Here is a 13285-nt window from a genome sequence, read left to right on the forward strand (position 1 = left end):
TGCTTTCTTTCACTTTTATCAATAGATGATATTCCTCTTGAACAAAACTCGATATATCCATAACTAATCGTTGCCTTCAGAGTGTCTGTATATGTTGCTATCGACTATCGAGACATCCGTTCTCTCTCAACCTTCGTGTTGTTTTGAACAAATATTTCAAGAACATTGATTGGTACTCAAAAATGGCGTTTTTGACCTATATAAATCAAGTATTGTGCATGATCTTGAGTGTTAATCTATCCTTATTATTTTGAATGTATGTTAGTTCTTATTTTGAGTGCTAATATGTCTATATAGTGCTAAACACAGCAAAAGGAGGTGAAAATCTCAAGTTACGCGAGTCTCGAAACAAGGAAGAATGAGGCACTTCATAGTCTTGAGGAACCGAGCATGGAAGAAATTGAAGGATGCAAGACCATGGCATTTGGAGCATTATAGAAGTCTTTGGAAGGTTCTGGGAAGGTGTAGCAATGGAGAAAGTTGAGAGAAAATAGAGAACATGGAGATAAGATGCAAGTCTCAATGGAGAAGGAAGGAAGAAGCCCAAGAAAAGAAAGTTTGCCTAGGGAAATTGGCTGAGCAAGCCTTAGCATCCCTGAGCTTTGGGGAAAGCAAGGAAATTGGCTTAGAGAAGCCTAAGGAAACCTAAGAGAGGTGTTGTCTACCTGAGCTTGCTCACGAACTTGCTCAGGCAACCTAAGCAAACTTGAGCAATCTTTGTAAGGAAGCCTTTGCAAGGTGTTCCATATCATACTAATGAACTTGCTCAAAGACACTTTTTAGTATGCCTAAGCCTAAGCCTAAGCCTAAGCAAGCCCAGGCAAATCTCTCGACAAGGTGTTCCATATCAAATTAATGAGTTTGCTCACGATGGAGATACCTCTGAGCGAGGCTAAGCAATTTCTGTACAACTCTTTCTAAAGGTCTCCAAATGCAACTAAACTCTTTCTAGAGTTTTAGATGACCTTTTTATGGATATTAAGGTTAATTAGGGTTTGTCACGAGCCCTACATATAGGAGTTTTTATTAGACATATGTACATCTTCTAGAGGAGGAAGATACACTTTTTCAGGGTTTTTTTTTTAAAAAAAAAAACTCAATATAATATAATATTCTAATCTTTTCTCAACTTTCTTTGTGTAATAAATACATGCTAACAATGGTTATTGGGTTGGTACTCTCGACCATGAGTGACTAAACTCCTCTTCGGGAGATTTAGCATTAAAAGATGGATGATCTAAAATGTTCTCTATTTAAAAAAAAATTAATATCAATGTGCTTGAAATTGTAAATATAACCTCAAATTAGGGATGACAAATTTAATGTGATACAAAAACATGAATCAAAATGAAATGAATTTTAATGGGTTTCAATTTGATATAATTGCATTCGTGTTATATGGTCATGTTAACGCGTGTAACCTCTTTAATAAATAGTTTGTATTCATTTCATTGTTTTATTTGTTTAACTTATTTACTTATTTTTATCTAATAGGCTTATTTATTTAATCATAATTTACATGATATGTTTTCTTAATTATGTTAAAATGTAAAATGACTTATTTATAACTTAATCCATTAATTACTTGTTTCATAATTAAAACATTAAATAAAATTACTAACAAATAGAAATTAAAATTGTAAAATTAAATTAATTAATGTCTTTTAAAAAATAAAAGTTAAAAGTTAAAGCTACTAAAAAGTATTAAAAAATAATGTATTTATAAATTTTAATCAAATATCTTAAAAATATCTTAAAAATAATTGTCCTAATAATAATTCGCATTGAATGAGGAATGAGAATAAAACGACACCGTTCGCATGGATTCTATTTGCATTTAAAGGCGATTTATCCGCTTAGGGCAATCGACGATCGTCAAAAATAACAGAGACGGAGTAGTGTATCAGGCTATCAGCAACTGTACGTGGCTCGTTCGCTTGAGTACTTGAATAGAAACCCTAATACTCCTTGGGTAGAGTGGATTCGTCCTTCACAAGAATGGAGGCCATGTGGATGAGGCGAGTGCCAGTGGGTTTGAAACCTTCAATCCCCTTCTCTGCTCTTATTCTTCCCATCCCCTTCCCTCATCTGAAACCACTCCTCTCTCTCCATCATCGCTCGCTCTCAATTACCGCTTCTTCTTCTACGATTCCAGTTTATTCAACTTATCATCATCATCCTTCCTCCACTGCCGGTTAGTTATCCAGATTTATTTACTCCGTTTCCGTTAACTTTCTATCTGTATCCAGATTGAACAAATCAATCATAAGATTTTATTTTTGGTTGTTTGTTGGTAGACGAGAATGGGAATCCAATCAAGGGCTCAAAGGTGCTTCTCAAAGGAATGAGATATTTTGAACTTCAAGTAATGCTCCAATTCTCCCTTTTTTCTTCTTTTTGGAACTTCATAATCTCCAATTACTCTCTTTTTTCCCCTGTGTGTGACTTAATTTGAGAATCTTTTTCAACAGAATTGGGTTCAATCACATGGGTACAGGCCCGGGCAGGCGTTAATGCTATGGAAGCGGCTTTACGGAAACAACATTTGGGCACATTGTATCGATGAATTAGAAGGTTATTTTCCTTTTTCTTTCATAGTAAAAGATTTTGTTTATTGCTTGTTGTTGGTTTCTGCTTCATTAACTTTATTCATAGATGGGATCGCCTTCCTCTTTGAACAAAACTTGGTGTTCCCGTAACTAGACTAATTGCTGCCTTGATATGAGTGTTTGTACATGTTTCTTGTTAAGCCTATTCTCCCCAGAACTGGAACTGTTGATTATTGGGACTTCCATTTTCTGTCAACCTTATGTAGGTTTGAACAAAGATTTCAAGAGCATGTTGAGTGAACATGCTGAATTCAAGGCATTGACCTTGAAAGACAGTATCAAAGCCTCTGATGGAACTAGGAAGGTAGACATATCTTTCTTATTAGTCATTATACCACTTGTCTCCTCTTGGACGTGTTGCCTGTTGGGCCTTATTCATTTTCAAGTTGAAGTTACTTGGATTTCATGAGAATCTTCTCATTGATTTTGGAACTCACAGGAGGTTGCAGATTTTATTCACGTTGGATGATGGGCTAGTGATAGAAACAGTCATAATACCTTGTGATAGGGGCAGGAACACTGTGTGTGTTTCAAGTCAAGTGGGTTGTGCCATGAATTGTCAGTTCTGCTATACTGGCAGGCAAGCTTTTTAATCACTCTAACTTGAGCCTTTCAGTTGTATTATAATAGTTAAGTTATTGTAACCTCAATATTCTGCATTTCCATGATGTATAAATACTTTTTCCAGGATGGGACTAACGAGACACCTAACTGCAGCCGAGATAGTAGAACAGGCTGTATATGCCCGACGTCTGTTCTCAAGTGAAGTCGGTTCCATTACGAATGTTGTATTTATGGTAGGTGAAACATTCCAGTCAGATTTTGTGTCCACTAAAGTTATCTTTGCAAAGATTACCAGAATCCTGATGCTGCTCACTTATGCTTGGGGACCTTTACTCTTATTAATTATTAGACCCATTAATTTGCTGGGTCTTAATTTTTTGCATCCTTCACATTTATATAGTGGTTTTACCTACTGAAGCAGTCTGTTGAAAGGAAATATAATCTATTCTATTTTTTCCGGGTCTTTGCAACCATCAGTGATCAAATTTTTTATCCTTTTGGAGTCCAAGTGAATGAAATGAAACTAGACACGGTTATTTCTTCTGTTATTGTTCTCTAATCACTGGCACACAAATGAACTTGTAGGGGATGGGCGAACCATTTCATAACATCGAAAGTGTCATAAAAGCTGCAGACATAATGGTGCATGATCAAGGCCTTCATTTCAGTCCTCGCAAAGTTACTGTTTCAACCAGTGGGCTCGTTCCTCAGCTGAAACGTTTCCTCCGTGAATCTAATTGTGCTTTAGCAGTTAGCTTGAATGCGACAACCGATGAGGTACAGTTCTTTCAAGCTTATTTTGATTGGTTGGTGAGGGGAGGGGGAAGGGGAGAAAGATTGTGATAAATCAATTTTTTTTATTGAAGAACAAAGTACAAAAAATTGCAGGTAAGAAACTGGGTAATGCCAATTAACCGGAAGTATAACTTAAGCTTGCTTCTTCAAACCCTTCGAGAAGAACTTCGCTCCAAACGTAACTACAAAGTTCTATTTGAATATGTGATGCTTGCAGGAGTTAACGACAGGTGAGCAAGTCTTTTCCCTTGGTGCTAATTAACGTTTTTATTTCCCCCATACTGGTTTCTTCTGTCTGAAATTATTAGAAAATGTGTATTATCTTTTTCTTTTGTTTTGATTTATTGTATTTATTTATTTTCTGTTTTGCAGCCATGAGGATGCAAGGAGGCTCATTGATCTTGTTCAGGGCATTCCTTGCAAGGTCAATCTTATATCGTTTAATCCCCATTGCGGATCCCAGTTTAAACCAACCAGTGAAGAGAAGATAATTGAGTTCCGAAATATTCTGGCGGAAGCAGGGTGTATTGTTTTCTTGCGACCCAGTAGAGGGGATGACCAAATGGCTGCCTGTGGTCAACTTGGGAAGCCTGGCCAAGTCCAGGCTCCCTTGCTTCGGGTGCCTGCTAAATTCCAGTCTGCCCTGACCTAATTTATAAGCATCTAGAATTGAATTTGATGGCTGCTGTTCTGACTCGGTAGAGGACCTCATCCGGGGATGAAATCTGATTCCATTTAAAAAATTTATATTTCAGTACTGTGATGGATAATGTGTCAGTGTGAGATTATTTCACATTCCCAATGAGCAAAAGGTGTTGGTTTTTTTCTCTGCAATGATCCTCTTAGGTGTGTTTTCGCATTTATTAATAAATCATAAAATATGAATTTAAAAAAAATAATTCAAATTTTACATAACCAAGCTAATATCTATATCATTGAAAAATAGTACTTTTGATGGAAAAAAATAAATTTATAAAATTTTAATTATTTTTTTATTTATATGTTAAATTTAAATTTTATAAATTTCGGTTTTTATTTTGTGGTTTCTAAAAGAATAAGAGAAACACTATTCCCATCCTTTTAAGCACTTGACAGCACTGTTTTCAACATGACAGTAGCTCAAAAGTGGGAGGTGGATTGCCATTGTGCAGTTGTTACGCTTATGACAACAAATGGTCGGGGGAAGGCTCTTCAATTTCCTTTTAATTAAGAAGTGGTTGCTGTTTAGTGGACCAAAGAGGAGTCTACCAGAAAAAAAAGGAGAGAAAAATCAGCTTTTCTGCAATCAACACAATAGTGGTAATCGGTACATTCTATGCTTCATGTTTACGGTTTTTCATGATAAGGGCCAATATCCCTATATATCCCTATGGAACCAATTTTTGGCATCGATACTGTTTAGTGCTTGGGACAAAATGTCTTTGTGTCTGGAATTTAAGAGATGTGGGCCCCGTCAAACGTCATGATGACGCCCTTCCGAACCACCTGCAGTGGAAAAAGATTACAATGAGGCCCGATGCTTGGCTTTGTACTCTGAAGAGAATTTTCCTGCAATAATCTAGGATAATTTAGAGAGATGACAGTCTGAGATAGTTGTGGAAGAATTTGATTTAATTTAAAACTTACGAAAATGGGAAAACGATTTATCGTATGGCCAGGTGTCAGGACATGCGTACAATGGAAAGCAAAGTTGTATGTCCTGTGTGATGATCACTGTTGAAGCTCTCCAGTGAAGTGATGGGTGACAAAGGTGTCGGAGGATTAGGCGGTACAGGCTGTCGCTTCCATGTCCCTGAGACTATTACCGTAGCGGATCCTGCGTTTAGGCGACGCCTAGAGTTACATATTAATTAATTAATTCATCGAAACGCCCCCACCTTTTAAACTCAAAATCTATCATAATAAATAAATAAAGGACAATCTTGGAAATTCTAAACTCATCCCTTTAACCCCTCACACTCGGCTATCAAAGCATTTTGGCGGCATCCCACCACCTCTCTTCCAGACCTTCTCTACTCCCGTCTCAAACGCTACTCTCTCTCTCTCTCTCTCTCTCTCTCTCTCAGAGCAACAATCAGCGATGGGAGCCTTGTGTAACCATGATAAGCTCTCAAGCTTCACGTCCGCCCACGACCGCAGATTCTCCAAGCACGTTCACGACAACGTTCACGGCAACATCTATCTCGATCCGGTACCACTTTCATTGAGCTTTTTCTATATCTTTCTTTCCCTAATCACCTTCTGGATTCATTTACGATATCTTTTCATTTGTTTTCTGTTTTCGACTTGGCCTTCTCGGTGCCGATAAACGGAGACCTGTTCCATCAATTTTCTGCTTCCATTTGTTTTGTTCTTCACGGTGGAGTAACTGGAGTTAGATGAAGCATTTCACGTTTCCTATGACGAAGAGAAAATTGTGTTTCTAAGAAATTGGAAAAGCTGATCACTCAGTTACTCAGCTCTAAAAATAATTTTGCGAGATTCAACAGAGTTGAACGGAGTTTTTTCTTTCAGTTTGTTGGAACGACAAAAATATAAGGTGTAACTTTCCTGTTATTTTAGTTTCCTCTCGTTTCTCCGCAACCAAACAGAGCGTTCAGGAATTTCATTATTAAGAAGCGAAAATATGTATATATATATATACAAGGATGACAAGGGTGGGAAGGTAGATAACGAATCATGAGGACTTTTTGATACAAAATCCCCAGCTTAATAATTCAATTAGAGAAGAACTTAAATTCATGGATGTGTTTTTAAGATTTTATTAAATATTTCAGGAAATTATTGATAAAGACATACAACAGCAATAAAATATGCATAAAATCGTGATAATGACCTGTAAAATACTCTCTTCTCTCTGATATGGTCTAATCCTTCAAATTTATTTTAGGTACCCCGACTAATCTCATCTTCTTTCACTTGATAATTTGTTGAGATGCAAAACTTTTGTGTAATATTCTTCCTTAAAAGATTGACTGGCTTGACATTTTGGCTTGGCTTTTACTATATTATACAATATTAGATCGCAATTACAGTGCCTCCTCAGATACTTGAAACCTGAACAGAACCCCATTTTCGCCAAATCATTGATGTGCGATTAGAACACTCTTGCTCTGTTCTTGGATTGCATATAATGTAATTTAGCCACTTTCTTTTGGATGATTGCAGCTCTTTATGAAGTTTATTGACACTGAAGAGTTCCAGAGGCAAGTATGATTTATGTAATAGGGGTTTATTTTCCTGTTTACTTCTAATAGTCATAGTTGTGACTAATCCTTGGATGATTTTGTTACTGCAGACTTCGAGATCTGAAGCAACTAGGTGAGTCTTGACCTCTTCTAGGATCATCTAGAAGACTAGTTCTAGAGATAGTTTTGAATTCAAATTTTTCTTGTTTGTCACTTTTGTGATTCAGTGTTGAGAAGCTATCATCTTCTTTCTGCTTCTTGAGGAAGGTTTAAATGCCTATACCATTTAGAGTGGACAAAGTTAGTGTCACTTATATTCTCAATCTGTGGGATCCATATTGCTTGCATAAGAATTGTTTATCACAAGTTTTCCCTTGTTTTTTATGTCACGTTAAATAATACATTTGGTTCTCACTATTGAAGTTTCTTTTTCGCATATATGATATATAATATCATTTTTTTTTCCACATTCATGGCATGTAAGATCAACATGTAGCATAGATAACTGATTTCCATAATATGAGTAGTCTTTGGAGTGCTGATATCTTATGAATTTAGAAAGATGTTGAATAATATTTGTTCCTAGAATAATGACTATAGAACCTATGCCACTTGCTGCAATATCATTGAACCACTCCATGTGGATGTTAGCCTTTTCACTTATTAAGTTCAGGTGACTGCACTTCCTGCCTTATGAAAACTACTAAAATTTTGCAAGCTTAGTTGCCTAATAGAAGAATTCATGCTGCAATCCATCTCCAATGCATTCTTACTTGTCAAACTTCCTTTTGCAGATATGTTGCTATCCTAATGCAGTTTAGGTAGACTTAAAATTAAGTTGAATTTTATACTTGTATTCAGGTGTAGCACACATGGTCTACCCAGGGGCTGTACATTCTCGGTTTGAGCATTCACTAGGTGTTTATTGGCTGGCTGGGGAAGCTGTTCATAAACTTCAAGCTTACCAAGTAGAATATGTCCTTGTGGCCTGATTGTTCTCCTTGTTGTGGACTGTATTAGTGAAAACATTCTCTTTACACACATGTCATCCTTGTAGGGATTGGAGCTTGGAATTGACCCATTTGATATACAGACAGTAAAACTTGCTGGTAATTAACTGAATTTGTTATAAAATTGTTATGTTCTAGTTTATCTGATTTCACCTTTTTTATTTTTTATTTTTTTGGTTCTCTGTGTAGGGCTACTGCATGATGTGGGCCATGGACCATTCAGCCACACGTTTGAGCAGGCATTTCTTCCCCGGGTTCTTAATGGCTCCAAATGGTAATTCTTTCTTACATTCTTTAGCAGAATACATTTTTTTATAACTTCAATTACATGAAAATTTAAATAAGCATATGATTGTTTGCATTTTTCATGCCTTGAATCTTACATCTACAATGAATGCAATCTTCATTTTAAGTTGATAAATGGTGAAAATGCTATTCCTGAAACAAAAACCCATGGACCCTTGAATGGATGATGCTTTTATAATATTGGCTGGATCACTAAATTATCGAATGTAGCAAAATCTTCTTTGGAATGCCTCTCACTATATGCATTGTATTACAATTTAGTCAAGAAATTAAGAAGGAAATCAATCAATCATGGGAACTATTTCTTGTTTGCGTGGATTCTACTCTTGAATGTCTTTTGACTTAGTACTAAGACATTCAGCTGTCTTTTTTTTCTTTCTAGGACATACATGATGCATGACTGTATTGAATCATGATAAATTGATGTTTGTTTGAGATATGGAACACAATATTCTTTTTATTTTATTTTTCATCTTTTTTTTTTTTGTTAATTTTTATAAAACCTTGGCATGGGTTTTTGGTAACCTCAATTGGCAAGTGGTCGTTCTATTTTGTTGATAATGCTTTCACTCGATTTTTCCAGGTCTCATGAGGAAATGTCTCTGAAGATGATAGACCACATCGTTGATGAACACAATATTGAAATTGATTCTGAAAGCCTTAAGAAAACAAAGGTTATTTCATTGTTAAATAGTCACTCGTTTTACTTTTATTTTTTCACCTCCTCTCATTTGGATTGACTCTTGTTTTGGTTAATGCATCCTTTCAAATATTCATCAAATCATTGACATCTTTGCATGTTTGCATTTTGGGATAGCAAGTTCAGTTTGACCCTTGGAAATTGTATTGGTATCTGTGTACACCTAAAGAAATGGTAGAATTAAGTACATCAATGGTATGAGAAAACCAATTATAGACTATAGCCTTGGAATGCCTCTTTGTCACAACACGAAAAGAGAGGCCTATGAGAGGAGACTTATTCAATAAAAGAGAAGCCTACATCTGCCAACCCTACTTCACTTCCTTATAGTGCATTGCCTACTGTCTTTGAATAATGCTTCATTCCAAGGCATAAAAGAAAGGCTTATTAGAGCATTGTGCTCAAGCCCTCTACTACTTTATCACTTATCAGATGGCTTTAACGCCATTGTCTTGTAAATATGCAGTTACGAAGAATCCAGTGAAATATAGGAATTAGACCTAACACGATTCCAAATAGAAAAACTTCAATCATTTCGATTTGTTTGAAAGGGGAAAAAAGAGACCTAAATAAACATCCAAATCGCTTAACAAAGAAACAATTATAGACTTATGACCTTCCTCTGCCATGACGAATCTCTGTTTTCTTAACAGGAAATGGTAGTTGCTGGCTCTGAATATGCTTCATCAGAAGTAAGTGATCTGGCAGTTTAGGTTTTATTACCATTATTATTAATCTGATTGCTACTTTTGGACATCTTTTTTTGTGTTTCTATCTCTAATTTAATATCTTTAGCATCTTACCGTGCTCTTTTTCTTATACTTTCAAAATGTAGAGCATGAAAGAGAAGCGTTTCTTATATGATATTGTTGCAAATGGTCGAAATGGAATAGATGTTGACAAGTTAGTCACTTGTTTACTTAATTTGTTAGTCATTTTTTATTGATAGCTATGGTCTTGACATAAGAGAGTTATAGATTGCATCTTTTTCTTGCAGGTTTGATTACATTGTTCGTGATTCCAGGGCTTGTGGTTTAGGTTGCAATTTTGAGTTTCGTAGGTATATGCAGAAATATTCAAATGGTTTGATCTTGTTAATGGGCACATATTAGAAGTTAGAATTTTCAGTTCATTTACTAGAAATTTGTATGATTGTGTGTGGGAAGTTTATAATGAGCTGGGTGTTTTGTATCATGTCAGCATGATATTGTTATATTTCACTCAAATGACTAACTTTCGATATAGCCTTCTCTCTGTCTCTCTCACCAAAAAAAAAAAACCTGTCAGGTTATTGGAGACGATGCGAGTAATAGATGATGAGATATGCTATCGTGCTAAGGAATGTCAGTGCTTGTTTCAGATTATTTTCATCACATTATATTGATAGTCATTGTACTCTTCAGTTTATGTTTAATGAATTGTTCAGATCTTACAATCCACAAGTTATTTGCCACTCGTGCTGATCTGCATCGAACAGTCTATATGCATGCAAAAGTAAAGGTGCGAAACTGGATCTACATTTTTATCTGGAATTTCACATCTACTTGTTTAATCAGTTTTTAAACACTAAATGCATTGACTTGTAAGAACTACCTTTTCTAGGCAATAGAGCTCATGGTGATAGATGCACTGTTAAAAGCAAATGATCATCTTAAGATTTCATCCTTCATCGATCAACCAGCAGAATATTGGAAGGTTTTTGGCTTGACAGAGCTCTAGTCTCAATTATGACAAGGATTTGAGCTGTATGTATGTAGCCCTAATATTCTCCATCTTTGAACAAACTGCAGTTAGATGACTCAATATTAAAAACCATTGAAACTGCTCCTGACCAAGAGCTGAAGGAATCTAGAGATTTGATCCTACGGATTCGGAGAAGGGATCTGTATCAGGTATGCGTTAGCATGCTATCAAGACAGAAGGAAAAATAATCTTTGAAATTGTAATTGTTTGTATGATTCGGGAGCTTTTCTATTATAAGAGTAATTGCTAATACTTATTTACTCAATAACTACAATTGTTGCAGTTCTGCAATGAATTCTCTGTTCCAAAGGATAGGCTGGAGCACTTCAAAGACATCACTCCCCAAGATATTATTTGTTCTCAGGTGCTATGAACTTTATTATATTTTTTGGTTCTTTCCCCAAATGATAGACACATGATCCCTTACAGAGTCAATTTCCAACCAGAAAAATAGCAGCATTACTCTAAAAGAAGAAGATGTTTCTGTGAGCAATGTCAGGATTAACTTGACACGTGGGAGGAACAACCCTCTGGAAAGGTACTTGGGAAATAATCTGTTAATAATACTATTGTTCTTTTTTTTCTTCCTTGGAACTCTGATGGATTTTGGGTGCTCATCTTGTTTTAACAATGGCCTTCTCTACTCTGCATGTGTGGAAAATTCAGCATCAAATTTTTCAAGGTACTGAAATCGCTTTCATTGATATAATCTGTGCATTTTTTTTATATGTTCTTTTCAAACCTGATTAAAGATGGATATAACCAATTGAATTTCTGCAAAGCAGCAAATTTTAGCAAAGGATGGAATTTGGCAGAGATATGATGATGCATGCCAATATCCTCAATGATTTTTAGCATAGTAGAAATGCACAAAAGGCCTCCTCTTATTTGAATATGTTAATGGTTTGTTAAGTGGGTGGGGTGATCCTACATTGAAAAGCAGAATCCTTTAGCCAATACCATGTGAAAATGTTGGTGTTGCTGTCAAACTGAACCCACTTGAATAAACGATTAAGGAATGCTGACCTAGCCCAACAGTGGTAAAAAAAGGCAGGACCAGTTTCATCTGGCAGTTGCTTTTAGATTGATTACTTTGTCATATAATGTTCTCTCTTTCTGAGGATGGTTTGTTAGTTGCATATGGTAGACTTGACAGCTTGGGTATTAGCAGGATTTTGAGAGTGATGAGAAGTTCCCCATACAAGATGATCGCATCAGTCACTTGCTGCCTGCAGGTTACGAAGATAGAATTGTGAGGGTGTACTCTAAAAAGCCTGAACTGGTTTGTGAAAAGAAAGCCATCTAATTGTTAAATCATGAAGTTATCTTCTCATGATTGAAGCTATGGATGATATTGTACAGGTGGAAGCAGTTTCTGAGGCCTTTGAAAATTTTCAGCTAAAGACATACAGAATGAAAGCCCAAGTACATGACACACCTGAGAAGAAGAAACGCAGAAGGTAAGTCTTACCATTGTTTGACCTTTTCCATGCCCCAACTTGGTTGCAGTTGAAATATGTACATATCATGTACTCAAAATAGTTTCCAGATTTGGAGATGACAGACAAATATAACAAAGGAATTCCATGGACAATTGTAGGAGTATAAATCTTCCCCAACAATGTGAGTGCACTAATTTTGCTTCACCTCTCTCATGTAGTGACACTGTGACAGTTAATAGTGGCTCCAATGATTTGATTGATGAAATTTGTTTGTTCCCCACATGTATTAATGACACTGTCACAACCTTATTTTCAAGCATTCATGAGCCAGAGGGAAGTTCCAAATTGGCTTCTGGTTACCTTCTCCATCCTTGATTTGGATTAAATCTTTATTTATGTTAACAAATTTCCTGATGTATTGTTTACTTACCATGTATCACCAAGTACATGTTCTTACAAACAACTATATGATCAACCTTAGGCGTTCACCAAACGTGTATATGCAGTGAAGTATTTATCCAAACAAATTATCATTACAGAGAACCAAAGTGATGACTCCAATTTTCTATAATTGCTCCCAGTATCCCAGATGGAATAAAACAAAATGTTACTATAGAAGACGCCTTTGTTTTAGATTTTGCTATTATCTCAGTCTAGAAGTTTGAAAGTTCAACGTGTTTAATATACACTTGAAACTAGTTTTGGCAATATTAAAACCAGGCCTCCAATTATCATGACTCTCCACACGGCATCCGGACAATATTTTCGGCTTTGTGTTTACGGTCCGCTAGGACCGATATATTCACGCAGGCAAACAGCAATCGATATCAAAATTAAATTAAATAAATAATTATATACACGAATGCGTGGGCAAGTAGGGTATCTGACAGATTTTTTTTATTTTTTTTTATTTTTTTGGTTCTGAATT

At 35.8% G+C, this 13285-nt stretch overlaps 2 protein-coding genes across 5 annotated transcripts; both read left to right on the forward strand.

Annotated features, from left to right (window-relative positions):
- The first annotated feature begins 1888 nt into the window (after positions 1 to 1888).
- On the forward strand, positions 1889 to 4802 carry LOC117922203 (dual-specificity RNA methyltransferase RlmN). Its single transcript, XM_034840252.1, has 9 exons — positions 1889 to 2194; positions 2298 to 2365; positions 2472 to 2574; positions 2816 to 2913; positions 3059 to 3189; positions 3298 to 3406; positions 3759 to 3950; positions 4062 to 4198; positions 4341 to 4802. Exons 1-9 carry the CDS (start codon positions 1999 to 2001, stop codon positions 4618 to 4620), a joined length of 1314 nt encoding a protein of 437 aa, XP_034696143.1. The 5' UTR covers positions 1889 to 1998; the 3' UTR covers positions 4621 to 4802.
- Positions 4803 to 5905: 1103 nt separating this feature from the next.
- On the forward strand, positions 5906 to 12743 carry LOC117922175 (deoxynucleoside triphosphate triphosphohydrolase SAMHD1 homolog). 4 transcript variants are annotated; one of them, XM_034840218.1, is made up of 20 exons: positions 5906 to 6159; positions 7137 to 7174; positions 7267 to 7289; positions 8018 to 8124; positions 8214 to 8265; positions 8356 to 8440; positions 9056 to 9146; positions 9826 to 9864; positions 10008 to 10075; positions 10170 to 10232; positions 10418 to 10515; positions 10599 to 10672; positions 10775 to 10867; positions 10963 to 11064; positions 11199 to 11279; positions 11362 to 11453; positions 11582 to 11597; positions 12087 to 12197; positions 12278 to 12375; positions 12516 to 12743. In XM_034840218.1, the coding sequence occupies exons 1-20, from the start codon at positions 6049 to 6051 to the stop codon at positions 12730 to 12732; spliced, it is 1659 nt and encodes a 552-aa protein (XP_034696109.1). In that variant the 5' UTR covers positions 5906 to 6048; the 3' UTR covers positions 12733 to 12743. The 4 variants fall into 4 exon arrangements, with proteins under 4 accessions (XP_034696109.1, XP_034696117.1, XP_034696131.1 ...); XM_034840226.1 differs by having other exon boundaries at positions 5907 to 6159; positions 10460 to 10515; XM_034840240.1 differs by having other exon boundaries at positions 5908 to 6159; positions 12458 to 12606.
- Positions 12744 to 13285: the final 542 nt, after the last annotated feature.

The sequence above is a fragment of the Vitis riparia genome, chromosome 1, assembly GCF_004353265.1.
Source record: "Vitis riparia cultivar Riparia Gloire de Montpellier isolate 1030 chromosome 1, EGFV_Vit.rip_1.0, whole genome shotgun sequence".
In the NCBI taxonomy this organism is placed as follows: domain Eukaryota; kingdom Viridiplantae; phylum Streptophyta; class Magnoliopsida; order Vitales; family Vitaceae; genus Vitis; species Vitis riparia.

Excerpts from the sequence above, each read along its gene's own strand:
- LOC117922203 (XM_034840252.1), top strand. The coding sequence starts at position 1,999 with ATGGAGGCCATGTGGATGAGGCGAGTGCCAGTGGGTTTGAAACCTTCA. Across the intron at positions 3,407-3,758 it reads TTACGAATGTTGTATTTATG|GGGATGGGCGAACCATTTCA; the intron begins GTAGGTGAAACA and ends ATGAACTTGTAG. Across the intron at positions 4,199-4,340 it reads CTTGCAGGAGTTAACGACAG|CCATGAGGATGCAAGGAGGC; the intron begins GTGAGCAAGTCT and ends TCTGTTTTGCAG.
- LOC117922175 (XM_034840218.1), top strand. The coding sequence starts at position 6,049 with ATGGGAGCCTTGTGTAACCATGATAAGCTCTCAAGCTTCACGTCCGCC. Across the intron at positions 10,233-10,417 it reads TGCAATTTTGAGTTTCGTAG|CCTTCTCTCTGTCTCTCTCA; the intron begins GTATATGCAGAA and ends CTTTCGATATAG. Across the intron at positions 12,376-12,515 it reads GAGAAGAAGAAACGCAGAAG|GAGTATAAATCTTCCCCAAC; the intron begins GTAAGTCTTACC and ends GGACAATTGTAG.